This window comes from Gymnoscopelus microlampas, assembly GCF_963454915.1.
Source record: "Gymnoscopelus microlampas genome assembly, chromosome: 9".
NCBI classification, from domain to species: Eukaryota; Metazoa; Chordata; class Actinopteri; order Myctophiformes; family Myctophidae; genus Gymnoscopelus; species Gymnoscopelus microlampas.
Genome location: NC_139946.1, coordinates 42711764 through 42731766, shown reverse-complemented (window position 1 = coordinate 42731766; position 20003 = coordinate 42711764). Strand labels below are relative to the sequence as shown.

Genomic DNA, 20003 nt, shown 5'->3' with positions numbered 1-20003 from the left:
GACCCTGTACAATCTGGTCAAAATGGCGGCCGTTTGTGTGTTGTTGCGCGCGTACACACACACACACACACACACACACACACACACACAAGGAATGTGTGTGGAGATGGCGGCTGTTTTTGTGTGTTTGCACAACAGTGCATGTGGACACACGAATGGTGAGTTGGATGCGTCTTTTAATAATCAGAAGACGCACAGTACTGCACACACACACACACACACACACACACACAAACACACACACACACACACACACACACACACACACACACACAACAAACTATACTATAAAACATTGGGCACATTGTCAAATAATATAAGAAAGAGGCAAACATGTTGAAAATAGCCGATCTGCAAGCTCACAACGCCTCTCAACGTGAGGGTTGTGAGCTTGTAGATCTGCTATTTTCACAATATTGACTTGTGGAACGGAGTCAAACAAAATGGGGGGGTCCCCAGTTCAAATATGATGTAGTGGGGGGCGGGGGATAGCCACTGCCCTAATCGGACTGAAATTACAACATAATGCAGCCTAAACGTGCGTTGCACGGGGCGGTCCTGCCATTACGTTACATACCACAACATACATCATCTACAATGGACTAACGGAGCAGCAATAATAACATTCACCACACGAATATTGTTGACGAAGTGATTGCACAGCCGCTGCAGGTATGACAACCACGTTAGCGTTAGCTACATGGCAACTATCACAGCGCCCTGTCCGTCGTCGCTGCGACTGACTGATGGCTACAGCCATAGATATATGTAAACACTACAGCAAGCTCTCTGCGATGCCATTGTCTGGAAACTGCTCGTAGCGTGACAGGACCAATGAGAGTGAGCGCTTTCGTTGTTGCTAAGATACGGTGCATGGCACACGGCGTCTCTACCCCATAGCTTGTAGATCTCTCACACATGATTGGCGTAGGCTGCGTTGCCAGGTCTGACTTTGTGTCTAAGCAATGGTAGGCTTATTTTTGCGCGCCTTTGGGCTCGTTCGCATAGTGCGCACGGCAGCGCTTGTTTAGCGTACGTCAGCGCGACGTGGCAACGGACGTGGCAACGTGAAAGGGAAGGTGCATGATGATTGGCTGGTGAAAAGAAACACCCGGACGTGAATTTTGAGTGGGCGAAGTGATTTGCATAAGTATTGGAGCATAATGCGTTTGATATTAATTGTACATCCTGCAAGTACAGTGATGGGATGCGAAGCAGCTGGTTTTACAGGCAGAATATTGTGGAATTTTGGGGGGAAATGGGGAGTTAGTTGGGCCATGTGTCTGCTTGGCCATTGAGGTCATACACTCGTGTACACTCCATGAGTGTGGCCGTCAATTATGGTAGCAAGATTTTTATTCTGTATTTTTATTCTGTATTTGTTGTATTTTATTTCCATTACCTTGAAGAACAGTGCCCAGTGCTCTGGGAAATACTGGTAATGTTCACAGTGTCATGGAAGAAAAACCTTGTGAACTTCTTTGTGAATTTCTTTCAAGAACAGACTGACGTCCTTGTGGCGGTGGTGCAAAATTAGCCAACAAATCTACAGCAACCTCAAACAGATGTAAAATAACCTCGGGAGGAAATAAGGAAATAATAAATGCAGTTAATACTGTATGTGTGGCACTTATCCTATTGAGAAGTGTCTGCTTTGTGTTTCTTGTGCGCTTTAGGTTCCATTATGTCGTTTCATAGTTACTGACATCAGCATTTTCCTCAAAGAATGGAGTGGGACCACCTGATCACTATTAGCAATGAAGCTGTTCTGTAGTCATCTTTGCTGTTTATTAACCCGTTTAATCCGGTGCCGCATCTCTGGCATTTTACATCTCTTTGGGCTATTCAAAAATAGCAGATCTACAAGCTCATAGCGCGGCACTGAGCTTGTAGAACTGCTATTTGGGGAAAATTGTGAAAACGTGTGCACATTTTTGAATCTCTGAATATTTATTTTTTAAAGCGAATATTTGTAACTCGAATCTTTGCTTCTGGGGTCCCTGGTACAAAATATTTTGAGATGGGGGTCCACGGCCAAATACATATTTTTTTTAAATCCGAACAGTATGTTGCTATATCAGTGGTGCTCCAACCTTTCCATGTCAAGGACCCCCAAAATGATGTATTTGGCCGTGGACCCCGATCTCAAAATATGTTGTTCCAGGGACCCCCGGAAGAACAGATCGTAGTTAAAAATGTTCACTTTAAGACAAATATATTCCATTTTTTTTTCAAAAAATAGCAGATATACAAGCTCATGAGCTTGTATATCTGCTATTTTTGAATAGCCAAAGAAATCTTAAAATGACACACAGATGCGTTGTTCCGGATTGCATGGTTTAAGGCGTGGCTCTGTAGGAGGCGAGCTATCTAGTGTGTGTGTGTGTGTGTGTGTGTGTGTGTGTGTGTGTGTGTGTGTGTGTGTGTGTGTGTGTGTGTGTGTGTGTGTGTGTGTGTGTGTGTGTGTGTGTGTGTGTGTGTGTGTGGCGTGTGTGTCTTGCTTACTGGACTGATCAGCATCGGATTTGGAAAATAAACAAACAACAAATCGAAAAAAGGAGAACATTTCAAAGAGAATCCATGTGTAACTATACATACTTTAAGAGTGACAAACTGTATATACCATGCAGTAGAGCATCGGAGGCTCCTTTTATACCACGATAAAATCCACCACAGGTTTCATCAAGCTCGACCACTCCAAGCGGGGGACCGAAACACATCCCGTAGTGCATTATGAACGCCCTCATAGACGTAATTGAAACTGAAAATGTTGTGTTCCACTCCGGCGCTTCCCTAATAGGGCGCCACTGAGTGACCGGCCTCCTGAGGCAATTACAAGCCTCACGCCACGAGGCATAGATGAGTCTTGACAGTATGGTGTGTGTGTGTGTGGGGGGGGGGGGGCGTATTGGCCAGTCAAGAGCAGCACTCTTCTTATCTGGAGACCGCAAGCTGCTTCCTTCACTGGAGAAAGGTGAAGCCTGCGCTGTCTATTTTTAGATACACAGCACACCCCTCAACCACACACACGCACGCACACACACACACACACACACACACACACACACACACACACACACACACACACACACACACACACACACACACACACACACACACACACACACACACACACACACACACACACACACACACACGGCTGCCTTTATGTTTCACACTGATCTAGCTGGATGAGGGATCAGACCTCTGGCAGGTGTGACAGTGAGAGGATCTGCTTTACTGGCTTCGTCTTCTGATTCCTCTGAATCATAACAGCACACGCTGCCGCTGAATGAGGACAGTGAGGCGAGGCTCCTTATTCAAGCTGCAAGACCACTCCTTATTCAGCTGCATGGGGGGGAGAACAGACCAGCTTCCATGTTTTTTCCCCCCAATTTGCGCTTCGTCCCTCCCCATGCCATAGGAAGACACTTTATTGGGAGGGGAGCATTTGTTAACCCATTTAGACCGGGATTTTTTTTTTTTTTTGGCTATTAAACTCAAGCTCATACCGCGGCACCGAGTGCCGCGCTATGAACTTGTAGATCTGCTATTTCTGCAACTAAATATCTCAAAATATTTAGTTCCAGGGACCCCCAAGAAGCAAAGATTTGAGTTAAAAATGTTTGCTTTAAAAAATTATATATAAAGATACGCACACATTTTCACGATTTTTCAAAAAATAGCAGATCTACAAGCTCATAGCGCGGCACTCGGTGCCGCGCTATGAGCTTGTATATCTGCTATTTTTGGCGTGCATTCCCGGTCTCAATGGATTAACGTCTTCCATAGCTAGAAATAAAAGAGCTAGGGTTCGAGTTCGTTCGGCCCTTTTGCAGCTGTACAAACTCCATAGAGAGTTAATTAGCAAAAGATGGAAAAGGTGGCCGTGGTGGAAGAATCCAGCATACAGGTACTCTATGTGTTCTGGTTCAGAGCTGTTAGCACCACACTATTAATGGCACAAAAGTTCAAAACAATGTTCAAACAAAGTTCACTAAAGTCTCCCAACCTTTTTCTAATAGACCAAGCTCTACATCTTAATGACAGCCAGGTGCTCATGTTTACAAATTACACTGTCCAATAGAAGGCAACATGTGATATCTTAAATTGAGAAGAATTTGCCTTTGGTGGAAGGCAAACAGAACATTTTAAACGGCACTATAAGCTATAGGTGGGGGGGAGGCACTGATTACGTACAGAGATAAACTAAATTATTAATGTTTTATACAAATAGATGAATTATTATGATACATTTTTCCACTGCCTGCATTATACGATGTCCACTGTGTGCGTTTTCTCCTGCCTAAAAACTTGGAATTGAAATGAAACAGGCAAAGATTATTTTATTTCTTCTTTTTTCTTTTACATACTGTAATGTACATTCTTACCAAGTTGAATTATTGAATGCATGTTCTTTCTGATGGCCATTAATAAAGATTGCATACAGTATTATCACCGAGAAAGGGCATCAAAACTAAAGTGAACTTAATTAGCGAACTTTTCTCAAATAAGCACTAGTAGGCATACAGTACCACCTATTTTAAACCAGCAAAGAATAAACTAACGACTCTTTATTCTCAAATTAATGTTGCCTGTAGCTTGGATTGACCTTAAAAAGGATTCACTGCCAAATCCTCTTTCAGTAGAATAATTAATGCCAGAAATGAAATATCAAGTACTTTTTATTTGCTAACAATAAAATGCACCACTGATTATTTCTCCTCAACAAGAAATCATGGGAAACTAGAAAAAGTACTCATCGGAGTACAGGCCTCCGCCAGGCCAGGTAGGTTATCGTGGCGTCGCTATAATAGGCCAATGGGAAAAGGGTGCCATTTCTTCTTAGGCCTTTGATGGCAATCGGACACTGCATTCATGATTTGAGGCATTTTGTTCCAAAACATTGTTTTGCTAAATTAGACCTGCTGGTGGCGCTATAACAGGCCAATGTGGAAGGGGTGGCATTTCTTCCTCAACGTAGTGCAAATGTGCGTGCAAAGTTTCACCGCAATCGGTTCATGATTTTGTCTAAAACGGTCCAATCCTGCAAGCTTTAGATATCAATCTTAGCCAATCAGGATGGAATATGAAAAATCTACCAGATCCGTCTTGATCACATGATATAGAGATCATGTGTACCGATTTGCGTGAAATTTGGATAAAATTAACTAAGAGTAATATCCAAAATGTGTGTTTTCTATAAGTCGGCCTCCTGGTGGCGCTATAAAAGGCAGATGTGAAAAATGCAGGGAAAAGATTTTTCCTTGGCCTCTAGGGAATGCACATACATCGTTTTACACAAATCGGTGCAGTTATAGGTAAAACCACGAATCGGCCTGTCATAGCGCCACCATGAGGCTGATTTGAACATTTTCAAGTGGCATTTCTTCCTCGGCCTAGTGGGAATATACGTGCAAAATTTCACGAAAATTGCATACTGTGTTCATGATTTGAGGCATTTTGTTCAAAACGGAGCACTCCTGCAAACTTTGGAAGGCATTCTTAGCCAATCAGGATGGAATATAAAAAATCTGAAAAACCTCTTTCGTTTAATGACTATAGAGATACTGTGTACGGATTTGCGTGATGTTTGGACAATATTTGTAGGAGTACTGTCAAAATAATATTTTGCAAAAAGTGGCCTTCTGGTAGCGCTATAACAGGCCCATGTGAACAATTTGGGGCAGAGGTTCTGAATTGGCATCCATAGAGTGTGTGTGCACAGTTTCGCTGTGATCAAGCCAACGGTGCGGGAGATTAGCTGTTCACAGACGGACACACACACGGACACACGGATGGACACGCGGACAGACACACAGACGGACGGACGGACGGACAGGGTGCAAAACATACTCTCTCGCCATGCCTTTCGGCCTGGCGGAGACAATGAAGTCTTCAGCACTCGCAAATAAGTATGCAATACTTTTAATAATGTACATAGAAGCAGAAGGAAACAACATAGCCCTCTCTCAACGTTTCTGAGAACTATGGGTGTGTATGGTTTTGGAACATGGCAAATACATCTATCTCATGCACGTCACACCCAAAGGTGTGAACTTGGTTCTGTTGATAGGATCTTATAAAGTGCTAGTCTTCCTCTTTTTTACTTCTAATTCTCCAACATCACACCCAAAGGCGTGAACTTGGTTCTGTTTATAGGATCTTATAACGTGCTAGTCTTCCTCTTTTTTACTTATAATTCTCCAACAAGTTGTGCAACGAATGCAGTTTGAAGATGAACTAGAATGGCGGAGGACGTATACGCCGTGCCAGATCTGACAAAGAAGGTCAGATATGGCCGAAGAGAGAGGAAGCAGGAGATGGAGGAGAGAGGAGAGAGGGAGGAGAGGATAGTAGACATCTATGTCACTGCAGACGACCTTGGCCTTGGCCCTGACCCTGGCACCCAGCAGAATGCTGTACAGCAGAACACACCACAAGTGCAAAATGGAGGTAAAACTAAACACTACAATGATTAACTAACACATCTATGAGCACTGGTAGTTGGTGTCTGATACATGTGTCTACACTCCAATTCTGCAAAACTATTTCAGGGTGACTTGAACTGTGCTGCCAAAAATGATCATATTTGTAGGTCAACTTAGTGTGATAGTTCACTCAAAAACGTCAAATTGTCAACTAGTTTCTTAAAGTACTGTATGTAATTTATATTGTAATGTTTGTACCCTAGCAACCACCTGTTTTACAATGCACTAGCAACCACCCACTATGGCCTAGCAACATGTGTACCCAAGCAGCACCTACTACACCTTATTACTGTAATGTAATAATTAGGGGTGTTGGAAAAAATCAATTCGAATAGCGATTCTACTGTTGGACGATTCAGAATCGATTCTAATTTTTTTTTTAATCGATTTTCCAAAAAAAAAAAAAAGGACCTTGGATTTACCTTTGTGCGTTTACATTATTATCAGTTGATAAAACCTTTACAATTATAAAAGCTACATAAATGTACTCTGTTCTCATGCCAGCAGATTGGAGTAGATCCTGAAATCCTATGTTTTGAATCAAGAATAGTTTTGAATAAAAAAAAACGATTTTGAATAGAAAAAAAACGATTTTGAAATCGAGAATTGTTTGTTTTGAAAAAAAAACGATACAAATCGGAATCGTGACCCCAAGAATCGGAATCGAATCGTGAGATAGCAGACGATTCACAGCCCTAGTAATAATACCTTATTATAGTTAACACATTTATGGATGTTACGCAAGAGCAGTGCTGTAGTGGCCTCTGGAGGACTGTCTATACTCTAATTATGCAAAACTATTTCAAGGTGACTTGATCATATTTGTAGGTAAACTTAATGTGATAGTTCACAAAAAAATCACTAGTTAACTAGTTTTTTTAAGTACTGTATGTCATTTATATAGTAATGTGTGCACCCTAGCAATGCCCTATCAACCACCCACCACGGCCCAGTAAACACCTGTTTTACCCTAGCAACACCTACTACACCGCAGTACATGTCATAGATGTTGACACAGCAAAGAAATAACTGACAAGTGCAGTTTAAAGCCAATCTACAGTGACATTATTTTGTCAATTAAGAAAATAGATTACTTGTTACTGTATATGTCATAAAGCATGATAACTTGATGACCATGATAAAAAGGTGTCACTTATATTAAACAATTTTAATCCCTCTAAATTATCCTCATAAGTTTGTCTTGTGTTTTTCAGCCTCTGATGAGTCAAAGAACAATCGTTTCAGAGCTGCTGCAGTGTGTCTGGGTCTGTTGGGACTGCTGTGTGTAATCCTATTGGCTGTCATCATAGGCCTTGTCAAACACAGTGAGTGTCATTCTATAATAAATATATATGTTGTATTTCAATCAGAAATAGAGTTAATGCTGTTGCTTGAACTTAGCTCCGACGGAACCTCTCCCTCCGCTGTATAGCTCCGAGATGAGGTTCCTTGTTTGTCTCTGCCGTTTGAGCAGGACATTGTCGCACATTTTCCACTTTACATGATGTTTCTAGGTGGTTTATAGCGCACCATAAAAGCTATGCAACGAGTTGAAGAAAGTATTTAATTTGCCTCGGTCTTCATCCGGTTACATGTTTTTAAGACATTGCGCAAGAGTTGCGCCCGTAGAGATAACATTACTGATTCCCCTACACGTCAAATGTTGAATTGCATCTTCTAATGCAAAATATTATGTTAGCGGCTGAGGACCGAGGCAAATTAAATACTTTCTTCAACTCGTTGGATAGCTTTTATGGTGCGCTAGAACTTAAAACATCTGAGAGAATGGCGGAAATGCTTTACTTTTTGGATACGATGTGCAGAAAGGGGTAAGAAACATGTAAAGTGGAAAATGTGCGACAATGTCCTGCTCAAACGGCAGAGACAAACGAGGAACCTCATCTCGGAGCTATACAGCGGAGGGAGAGGTTCCGTAGGGGCTAGCTTGAACTATGTTGTGTCCTATTTGGTTGGATTTACTATCAGAACAAAGTTGTATGTAAACCTCATCGGTTTGTTGATTCTCCCTCTTACAAATTCTGAAGAGAAAAACAACCTGGTCAAAGAGCTGGATCATCGACAGTCCATATGTAACAACATAACTGCAGCGCTCTGTGGTCAGTGAGACATCACTGTTTTTATTCATTGTTATATCATGTTGTTCATCATGTGTCATTAATCTGAGCAAATGAGAAAAAAAAACTGGCTAACTTATTTTTTTTGTTGTTAGAATCTTTTGGATGGAAGAAATTTGGCAGAGGTTGTTATTACCTCTCTGATTGTGGTAGAACCTGGGAGCAGAGCAGACAATTCTGTAGAGACAAACAATCTGACCTAATCATCATAAAAAGCAACGAAGAACAGGTGTGTGTGTGTGTGTGTGTGTGTGTGTGTGTGTGTGTGTGTGTGTGTGTGTGTGTGTGTGTGTGTGTTGTAAACCATATATTGTACAGTGTGTACTTCAGTAACCAGTATCTTTTCTGTCCAGGACTTTGTTAACAGTGTTGTTAACATGCGGGTCCAGAATGTGTGGCTGGGTTTGACCGACAGAGAGGAGGAAGGAGTGTGGAAATGGGTAGATGGTACTACACTGACCACACCAATGTAAGACTTTACCTTCATTCTTCTACTCTTAATTTCAACAAACATTTTAACTACATTTCACATACTTCCAGATTATTTTCCACACGTTTAATTCCTAAAGGGTATTAAAAGTTAATTATAATAAAATACAAACACGCCACACTGTGACTAAAAAAAGTATACCCATTATTTGTTTCACTGTCCAGAATATCATTTGAGGTCATGATTAAAAAATCATGACCTCAAACAAATACATTTAGTGAGAAAATTCATCATTGTAAAGGTATTGTAATGCATTATATGTTCTCCAGGTACTGGCGCAGTGGTGAACCTAGCAACTCTACAGATGAGCACTGTGCTGTGTATCATAACGGGGCCGAGAAAGGATGGAACGATGTACCATGTGCTAAATATATGCGTTGGATGTGTGAAAAAGTTCTGTAGTGTCATCATTTTCACAATGTATTAGTTATGTGTTGTGTTGGTACAGCTACATGATGGCTATGTTTAGCACATACTGTATACATCCATTCAACTGGTCTTTTCTCTACTGAAGAGTTTTAACTTGACTTCAATTCTATAAGCTGTAGTTTCAAAACTATTCACTCAATCTTATTAACCAATATATCATTATTTTGCTATGATTCCCTGCTTTCATATGACATGAAAAAACGAAAATGAAAAAAATGCTAGATGACTGTTTCCCAGTCAAATTTGGTCACATGTATATATATATATATTTTAAGCAAACATTTTTAATTCAAATCTTTGCTTCTGGGGGTCCCTGGCACACAATATTTTGAGATGGGGGGTCTGCGGCCAAATACATACAGCACCACTGATATAGCAACACACGTGTTTCAGAAAACTGTTAGGATTTAGAAGACATTTGTATAATCAGCCTCAGGTCTTAATGGGTTAATTAATATACATATATTCTTACACAGATACATGTCATGTGCCTTGCCATTGTACTGAATGTGAGCTTTATGCTAGTGTCTGTGTGTAAAAAAATAAATAAAGGAAAAAAGCAGTTGCAATGATATTTTAGAGAGTTTGTGTTTTCCTGGAAAAAAAAACTGTTGATTGATCAAAATCAACTGAGGTACCGTACCGGGTGAAACGCCTGTTATTTGGCTAATGTAAGTAAGCCTTGCTGAGCCCTGAGGCCCATAGGGCTGGACTCTATCTCCTGTTTCCTTAGCGTAAGATAGCTTGATGTACAAGTACACCCGGGACACAGTGGTGGAAAAAGTACTCAGATATTTTACTTAATTAAAAGTATCAATACTGCAATATAGAAATACTCTGTTACAAGTACAATTACAATTTTACAATTAAACATTTACTTGAGTAAAAGTACAAAAGTATTGGTATCAAAATGTACTTAAAGTACCAAAAGTAAAAGTACTAAAATATTTGAAAATAGCAGATCTACAGGCTCACAAGGCGTCGCGATGCGACGCCTTGTGAGCTTGTAGATCGGCTATTTTCAAATAGCCTATGTATAAAATGGGGCTAAAGTGGTTAATGTATGCTTTATAATGTAATAATTGATAATTTCAAAGTAACTAAGTTTTCAAATAATTGTAGTGGAGTAAAAGTACGATATTTGCCTCTGAGATGTAGTGGAGTAGAAGTAAAAGTACTGAAAAAGGGAAATTACTTTACACCACTCCCTGGACATAACTAGTATGGCATAGGGACTTACCCCAATCCAACCCTTGATGCTGAGTGCCAAGCAGGGAGGCACTGGGTACCATTTTTAGAGTGTTTGGTATGACCCGACCGGGGATTGAACCCCGACCTCACAGTCTCAGGGCGTACACTCTAACCACACGGCCACTGAGCTGGTACGTACTGTATTAATAACTGTGACATGTGCTGGGTACGTTCATTTCTCCTTTTTTGCAGCCTTCTTTTCAGAAGCCATCATCAGTGTCGCACTGACCCACACATACACGTACACACATACACTAGGGCTGTCAACTTTCCTCAGAAATGATATTTGAATATTGGTCTTAAAAATTGGCAGATTATTATTATTAAAAAAATATTGTTTTTTTTTTCAAAAGAAACAATACAAAAAACAATGTATCGAGTGCTTGGATCCAATAAAACATATCTTTTGTTTGTTTTTATAACTTGATACATTGTTTTTTGTATTGTCACTGTCAATTTTTTTTTATATTCGAATATTAATTTTCATATCCGACTATACATATTTTCCCCATATTTGAGGAATATTCGATATTTGAATATTAATTCACCAGCCCTAACACACACACACACACACACACACACACACGCACACACACACACACACACACACACACACACACACACACACACACACACACAGATGAACACGTTTATTTTAAAATAAGGTAAGGAGATGAATGTAAAGATACATTTGATCAACTTTCCAGTCCAGGGACCAAATATATCAAAGGTGTGTACACATAAAATTGCTGACAAAAATGTACACAAAGTTTATGATGTGTCAACTGCTATTTTTCAGAACCACTGTTATAAATCCTAAGAGAGTTTATATATATATATATATATATATATATATATATATATATATATATATATATATATATATATATATATATATATATATATATATATATATATATATATATATATATATATATAGCTATAGTGAAACAGATGCTGACCCGGTTTTAATGGGTTAAACTGTTGCACAATGTCTGTCTTGAATGTGCTCTTACACTGACATCATGTCATCTGTCAATCACAGGGGGTTGTCGTGTGAGGCAAATACATTGATCACGGTTTGCTGTGCTGAGCCATTCAGTGTGTGTGTGTGTGTGTGTGTGTGTGTGTGTGTGTGTGTGTGTGTGTGTGTGTGTGTGTGTGTGTGTGTGTGTGTGTGTGTGTGTGTGTGTGTGTGTGTGTGTGTGTCAACATCCTTATTCTGCACTGTCCTAGCTCCTCTATACTCACTCAAACACGTCCGCCATTTTACCAACCGTATCAAGTGTGTGTGTGTGTGTGTGTGTGTGTGTGTGTGTGTGTGGGGGGGGGGGGGGTCAGCTGTGTTGTCATTAGAAATGGACGTCGTTTAACATGACACGTCAACAGAATTAATATCCCACTTCTCTAAACAACATGTCTTTGTTTCCTCTCTCCTTTCCAATTTAAGACGCAATTAGGACGCGATTGGGGGAAACACGGATTGAAGAGATTACTTATATTATATATTATTAGTATTATTGATATTCAGTGCAACTGTAATGATGATCATTATATGAAGGAAACCATGCTTGTATATGTTATAAGATACAATTCACAGCTATTAAGAGAGAATTAATACAAATAAAACACATATATATGTGTTACACCAAACTCACAGAATGCAAGACCGAGCTTGGTCGAGGGAGAGGATGGAGAGGAGGGAGAGGAGGGAGAGGAGGGTGGGGGTGAGGGGGTGTGAACTCACTGTACTGTGACAGAGACACTGAAGGCAGTTCAAATATATGTACATAGCTAATGTATATAGCAGGGGTTGGCAACATTTTTGAGTGCTATGTTTGTATTTTCTTGATTGTCAGTAGCATATCAACATTAAGTTTAATTATAACTACATCAAAATGTTATATTTCCAACAGATTTTGATTCCATTTACATAATAACCTTTTTTTTCCTCCTACTTCTTTAGAAATATATATTTTTGTATCAATAGGCTATGTAATGATCATTAGACTCAAGCAATAACCCACCTATCTCCCAGACTACCTCCCCAGTCAGAGTTAAGAGTTTAAATGAATGAATGAATGTAGAATTATGTGCAGGATGTAATGTTCATACAGATGAGGGAACTTCAACTGATAACTGATTATTTATTTTTTTTAAGAAGAAAAAAAAACTCTCTCACACTTATGCCAGTGTGCCAGTGATCATCCTCCCCTGTGCCAATGTTGGCACCCATGAAGAACTATATTGATATAAAAGTATAAATATTTATAATAATAATGGATTTTATTTATAATGCACTTCACATTTGTGAAAATCTCAAAGTGCTGATATAAATATATGTGAGTTATAACCATAGACTGTATAAATGAGATGGACAAACCCCCTCCGCTGCTTTCTACAGACCGAAAAGGAAGCCTTTGCTGCAAGACTGTAGGTCCGCCATCTTTCAATACGCGTCAGAATGAGTTCAGACCATTATTGGTTGGGTAACTTGTCAATCAAGAGCGGGGGGCGGGGAATGAATGCTATTGGTTGTGTAGCGTGTCAATCAAATCATCCCGCCCCTCCTAGAGAATAGCCTACTTTATCGTCAATTTTATAATAAATAGAACCATAATTTAGCAAAACGCATATCCTGATGATTGAAAGGAGACTTTAAACTAGCGACTGGAAGCATATAGAATTTATGACAATTTTTATTACAGTAAAAAAATCTAGTCTAAAGTTTGTCAAAAAACCCATTCACTTGCGCTAAAATAAATTCTTTCTGAACTCACAGGTCGGCGCAGGGTAAAACAGCGCCACTCTGGCCATTTTGTCGGCCTCATCGTAAATATCTCAGCCTTGCCCCTTGGTTATAACGGCATAATGATACTGTAGCTGATGTTCGTGTGAGAATAATAGCCACATATTGTTCAGACCTGCAGCATAAGACAGACCACATCCTGTTGAAGATGACACTTATTATTTTTAAAGTGGAAAGTTCCTCTAATACAAACAGTGTGTGTGTGTGTGTGTGTGTGTGTGTGTGTGTGTGTGTGTGTGTGTGTGTGTGTGTGTGTGTGTGTGTGTGTGTGTGTGTGTGTGTGTGTGTGTGTGTGTGCGTGCGTGCGTGCGTGCGTGCGTGCGTGCGTGCGTGCGTGCGTGCGTGCGTGCGTGCGTGCGTGCGTGCGTGCGTGCGTGCGTAAGTGCGTGCGTGCGTGCGTGCGTGCGTGCGTGCGTGTGCGCGCGCGTGTGTGCGTGCGCATTTTGTGCACGCTGCCAGTAGGCCAAAGAAGACACTCACAGATCTTTCTTCAAGTAGGCCTATAACTCTTGGACCATAGGTCATACAATCGAGAAAATAAGAAAGAAATAAATATCTCAATTCCTTGAATCATCCACAACTCAAACAAATCGCTACAGATCAATGACTCCAGATCATATATCATACCATTTTTTTTGGCTAAAATTGGCAAAAAAATTGCAAGAGGGGCCTACTCTCCCAAAGATTGCAAACATGTATGCATCGTCCGGACAACCCAAAGTTGGATTCACATATTGAGGGGCCTCTAAACAACGCAGAGCCAAAAGTGATTTCATTCAGTCATCAGGGGCAAATGCAGAAATACTATACTCTATACTATACTCAGACTTTATACTTAATACATTGTCAGATACTTGAATGTGCCCAAATACAGCTCAAGAGGAGTTTTGAGGATCCAATCGAGTTAGGAGGTTTAGTCAAAAGCGCTTTTTAATACTTTTCATTGGTTCAATATTTGTAAAACCCACACAGACAAAAAGGGTGTTCAATAGCACTGATTTATACAAAAATAAAAAGTTGAAAACTTTTCTTCCCGACAGCGACAATATAGCACTTTTGTCAGCTACAGTTGTTTTTAAGTGTTTTTCATGAATACATTTGACTTGACAAGTCACATATTAAGAGAAATTAATGCAAATAAATAAGATATGTGGTGCATACATTTTTTTTCACATGGTGTGGATTGGGGTGGGGGTGTGAACTCACTGCCTCCGCTACTGTGAATGAGGAAACAAGAGGAGGAAGGGGGGGGGAGTGATAAGACGACTGATAATGTCATAAAAGAAAGACCGCACCTCTTATTTCTTCAGTGTGTCGTGAAGAGGTGAACCATATCAAATACCTGCTAAATGAATTAAAGACCTAAAGGTAGAAATGGCTGTGGCTTTTCATTCTGAAAGCATTGAGATCCAAGATGAAGATGATGAGGAAGATGAAGATATAAAGTATGAGAATGTTGAGACCAAGACTACAGCTCAGCAGAAACATCCACAGAAGATTAGATCTGGTAAGAGATGTTACTAAAACTGCAAATCACAAAGAAATATATTTTTTAACTTTTAAACACGAGGTTGAAATATTTTAACTGATCTCACTCCCTTTTATTCTTTCTGTGTGTGTGTGTGTGTGTGTGTGTGTGTGTGTGTGTGTGTGTGTGTGTGTGTGTGTGTGTGTGTGTGTGTGTGTGTGTGTGTGTGTGTGTGTGTGTGTGTGTGTGTGTGTGTGTGTGTGTGTGTGTGTGTGTGTGTGTGTGTGCGCGCGCAGTCAGGAGACGGTACAGGCTGGTTGGAATGGGACTTGGATTGCTTTGTGTTGTTCAAGCTCTGCTCAACATTGGTCTCAGACTCTCTCTCTGTAAGTCAAGTTTCAATACAATGTATTTCATTAATGTTTTATACAACTATGATGATCAATTTCATTTTCAATTCTTATACCGTACCCTCATTAAATATATTATTATGTAGTCATAGATTTAGTAGTAGCGACAGAAACTGTAGCATTATTTGAAGTTTTACAATATTATGAATTTGTATGACTTGAAAAAGCACCCTTTTGGGGATTGGCCCATTCCTATGTGAAAGGCCCCTGTACCCCCAGACTGAGGCAGGTCCAGTGGGCAGTCAAACGTGGGCACCTCAACGTGAAATTGTACATTTTTGGCAAAATGTAAAAAATTAAGTGTAAATGTATGCTTTGGAAAATGGTCAGTAATAAAGTAGAAGTATACATGATTTTAGTGTCAGTATCAGACCTATATTTGTAAAAAATATTGGACCTTAAATGTACAATACATTTCAAATATAAAATATAAGAAATAAAAGTTTAAAAAAAATTATGGTGCCTAATGTTTTCAGGGGCCCATCGTTCTGGTTAAGTATAGGTAAATAAATGGGCTCGCCCCAAATCTACGTTACAACTGTAAGATCAGCACATGGCATGGTCTCTCTCCTACATTAACACATTTACACTGAGGAACGCACGCACACATCCGGTTACTCATTCGATTCTGTGACCTGCCCTCATTGACTACAGTGATGGCAAGACAGGACATAATTCGATACTGTAGGTAACTAAATGCGGTGCAGCAGGTACCAACAGGTACCACCTACTGGCCAAAATGTGGGGCAAAAAAATAAAAATGTAAACTGTACAACGTGTAAGTGCATTCAAGATGTTGAAAGCAGCTTAGGCCCTAGCCAGACCACTGAGCGATATTTGTGACAAGTGTGTACCCAGTTGTACTGGTGTGCTGTGAGAGCTATCACGACGCTGACCATGCACACCATGGCCTGTCAATTCTAATAGAAGGATAACAAAAATCCAAGTGTTTTTAAATAGTGGATCTCCCAAGTATAGTTCCCATGCAGACCAGTGCAATATGGTCAGGTCCGGCAGATGGCACAGCGTCCTTTGCCCGCCATGAGTGAAATTGTGTTTTTTTATAATTGAACTCTCTACCTATAGCTACCCAACACATACTGTAGTCAGGAAGGAAGACAACAAAACCACCTAAATGAAATGGTCATCATAATCAAGTGGTACTGCATGTACAGTACGTGTCTGTGTGCGCCTGTGTGTATAGTATGTAAAACTGATGACTTTGATGATTTTCCTTCTTACAGATTCTGAACTGATTAAAGAGAACAACAACCTGGTCAAAGACCTGGATCATCTACAGTCCATATGTAACAACATAACTGCAGAGCGAGATGAGCTGAAGAGGATGTTCTGCGGTCAGTGAGACATCACTGTTTTTATTCATTGTTATATCATGTTGTTCATCATGTGTCATTAATCTGAGCATATGGAAAAAAGGGAAAAAACACTGGCTAACTTTATTTTTTTGTTGTTAGAATCTATTGGATGGACGAAATTTGGCAGAGGTTGTTATTACATCTCTACTTCTCGTAAAACCTGGGAGGAGAGCAGACAATACTGTAGAGACAAACAATCTGACCTGATCATCATGAAAAGCAACGAAGAACAGGTGCGTGTGTGCGTGTGCGTGTGCGTGTGCGTGTGTGTGTGTGCGTGTGCACGCGTGAGTGTGTGTGTGCGTGTGTGTGTGTTGTGTGTGTGTGGTAACCCATATATTGTACTTCAGTAACCAGCATCTTTTCTGTGCAGGACTTTGTTAACAGTGTTGTTAACTGGCACCTGAATGTGTGGCTGGGTTTGACCGACAGAGAGGAGGAAGGAGTGTGGAAATGGGTAGATGGTACAACACTGACCACACCAACGTAAGATTTTACCTTCATTCTTTTACTCTTAATTTCAACAAACATGTTAACTACATTTCACATATTCCCACATACAGTATGTTCCACACATTTAATTTCTAAATGGTATTAAATGTTAATTATAATAAAATACAAACACGCCACACTGTCACTGAAACAATTATACCTGATGATTAAAACATAAATGAAACAACATTTAAATAAAGACATTTAGTGAGAAAATTCATCATTGTAAAGGTATTGTAATGCATTATATGTTCTCCAGGTACTGGCACAGTGGTGAGCCTAGTAACTCTACAGATGAGCACTGTGCTGTGCATCAGAGCGGGTACAGGAAAGGATGGAACGATGTACCATGTACTGAAACTATGCTTTGGATATGTGAAATAGTTGTGTAGTGTCATCATTTTCACAATGTATTAGTTATGTGTTGTGTTGGTACAGCTACTGTACATGATGGCTGTGTTTACACGTGGTAGCTCATGTGTTTGCTTTGGTTTGACTGCCTTGTAATTCTACACAATATGCACTGTAGACATTATATCACAATTTAAGTTCATATTTTCATTATTTAGTTAAAGGGGAGCCTATAGAATATAAATAACATGAATCTAACAGCCATCTGTTTTAATATAAATTGTTTAATTTTAATACCATGTTCATATTCAGTAGATCAGGGGTCTGGACGCGGCCTGTGAAGGTGTCAGATACAGCAAGATGATTTGGGGAAGAATAAAATTCACACCAATTATTAGCATAATTATCTGTATCAGGTCGTTCTTATGTTTCAGTTTTAATTGTAACTTTCTTTTCTGTTGTTTTTAAATGTCCTTTTATAATGTGTTCACTATGCTCTGTGTCTTCATGTCTTAATGCACGTGGTTTTATCTAAAGCACTTTGAAATGTGCTATATACAAATACATGGCATGTGCCATAGCACTGAATGTGTGCTTTATGCTAGTGTCTGTGTGTAAAAAGAAGAAAGGAAAAAAGCAGTTGCAATGATATTTTAGAGTTTGTGTTTTCCTGAAAAAAAAAAAAATTGATTGATCAAACTCAAGTGAGGTACCGTCCCCGGGTGAAACGCCTGTTATTTGGCTACTGTAAAGACGTATCAATAACTGTGACATGAGCAGGGTATGTTAATTTCTCCTTTTTTGCAGCCTTTTTCAAATCATCAGTGTCGCACTGACACACACACACCCACACACACACACACATACACACACCACCACACGCACGGTATCAAGGGTGTGTAAACATAAAATTGCTAACAAAATGTACGCAAAGTTTGGACTGTGTGAACCGTGCAGCTCTCCACATACTCTACAGGTGATGAATGTTGATCATTCAAGATCATTCAAGAACAATGATAAAAGTGATAATTTTGCTGTTCTTACATTCAGTTTAATAGTCTGTGTTCTCTGAGTCCAATAAAATGTAATTGCAACATTAACGTTTCAGGGTTTGGTGTTTTCTGCTCAAGAATTTGCTACTTTACTGTCTAACATATTTACAGGAAATGACCTGCCTTTGAAGTGGCACCACTTTTTTTTTCTTGCATTGATCTGAATGAATGCGGTTCAGAGCAATGCTATATATACTAGACCCGGTCTGAAAATGTTTTGTGCCAGGGACCCCCAGAAGAGAAGATGTGTGTTAAAAAATTCAAAACTATTAGACATTTTTCAAACACTTTCAAGATTTTTCAAAAATAGCAGATGTACAAGCTCGCAGCGCGGCACTAAGATTGGCCAAATTGTCAAATATTACCTAAGAAAGAGGCAAACATTTTGAGGCAAACAATGCCTTGAGGTGTTGTGGCACTTTTTATTTTTATCTTGCATTGATCTGAATTAACAGAGCAATGCTACATGTGGCGTTTGTTAAGTAAATATATTGACTAGTGCACAGTATGTTTAATATTATTATATGATCTAAATGATTTAACCAGTCAGACAATATACAGTCCATCGCAGTGGCATTGACTAAAGAAGAGAATTGTAAATTGTAATCTCGAAAAACACTCCCCCCTTTTTTTCCATCAGTCTTCCAATGCTTTAGACATAGGCCTACATAGACACAAACACAGCGACAAACACAATGCACACACACACGGTGAGTGTGGTTAATTATAATGCGCGCATGTACGTGCTTCCCCCACACACACAGATACATGATGTGCGTCATAATGCATGCAGCCTGCAACACAAGTAGACAGAGAGACAGCAGCACTGACTGAGAGACAGAGAGAAAGAGAGAGAGAGAGAGAGAGGGGTGGGGTTTACAAATCTACAAACTGGCTTCAGTGTCTCTGTCACAGTAGCAGAGGCAGTGGGTTCACACCTCCTCCTCCCCCCCCCCCCCCCCCACCCTCCTCTCCTCTCCCTCGACCACTTTCGGTCTCATACCTCGAAAAAGTTTGGTGTAACACATAAATATGTGTTTTATTTGTACCATTCTCTCTTAATAGCTGTGAATTGTATCATATACCATATAAGCATTGTTTCCTTCATACAATGATCATCATTACAGTTGCATTGAATAAGTTGTAGAAAATAAAAAATAAAAGAATCAGGCCTGTTTGTGTTCAATGTAACCAGATCATTTTGCATGAAATGATGAAGTCTTTGATAATAACATTGTGGGAGTATTGA

The 20003-nt window shown here is 39.8% G+C and overlaps 1 protein-coding gene and 2 long non-coding RNA genes across 3 annotated transcripts in view; all 3 read left to right on the top strand.

Annotated features, from left to right (window-relative positions):
* LOC311051858 overlaps positions 1-20003 on the top strand; it is a 255015-nt gene that overhangs the window by 10713 nt on the left and 224299 nt on the right. The window lies entirely within an intron of this gene.
* Positions 6249-18478, top strand: LOC311052439 (hepatic lectin-like; the record flags this gene model as incomplete). The annotated part of the gene is made up of 6 exons (XM_084067402.1): positions 6249-6456; positions 7706-7816; positions 16728-16838; positions 16959-17092; positions 17233-17345; positions 17611-18478. 6 exons carry the CDS (start codon positions 6249-6251, stop codon positions 17741-17743), a joined length of 810 nt encoding a protein of 269 aa, XP_083923528.1. The 3' UTR covers positions 17744-18478.
* Positions 8723-9585, top strand: LOC311051183. The gene is made up of 3 exons (XR_014601388.1): positions 8723-8855; positions 8980-9095; positions 9386-9585. It is a non-coding gene; the product is annotated as an uncharacterized lncRNA (long non-coding RNA).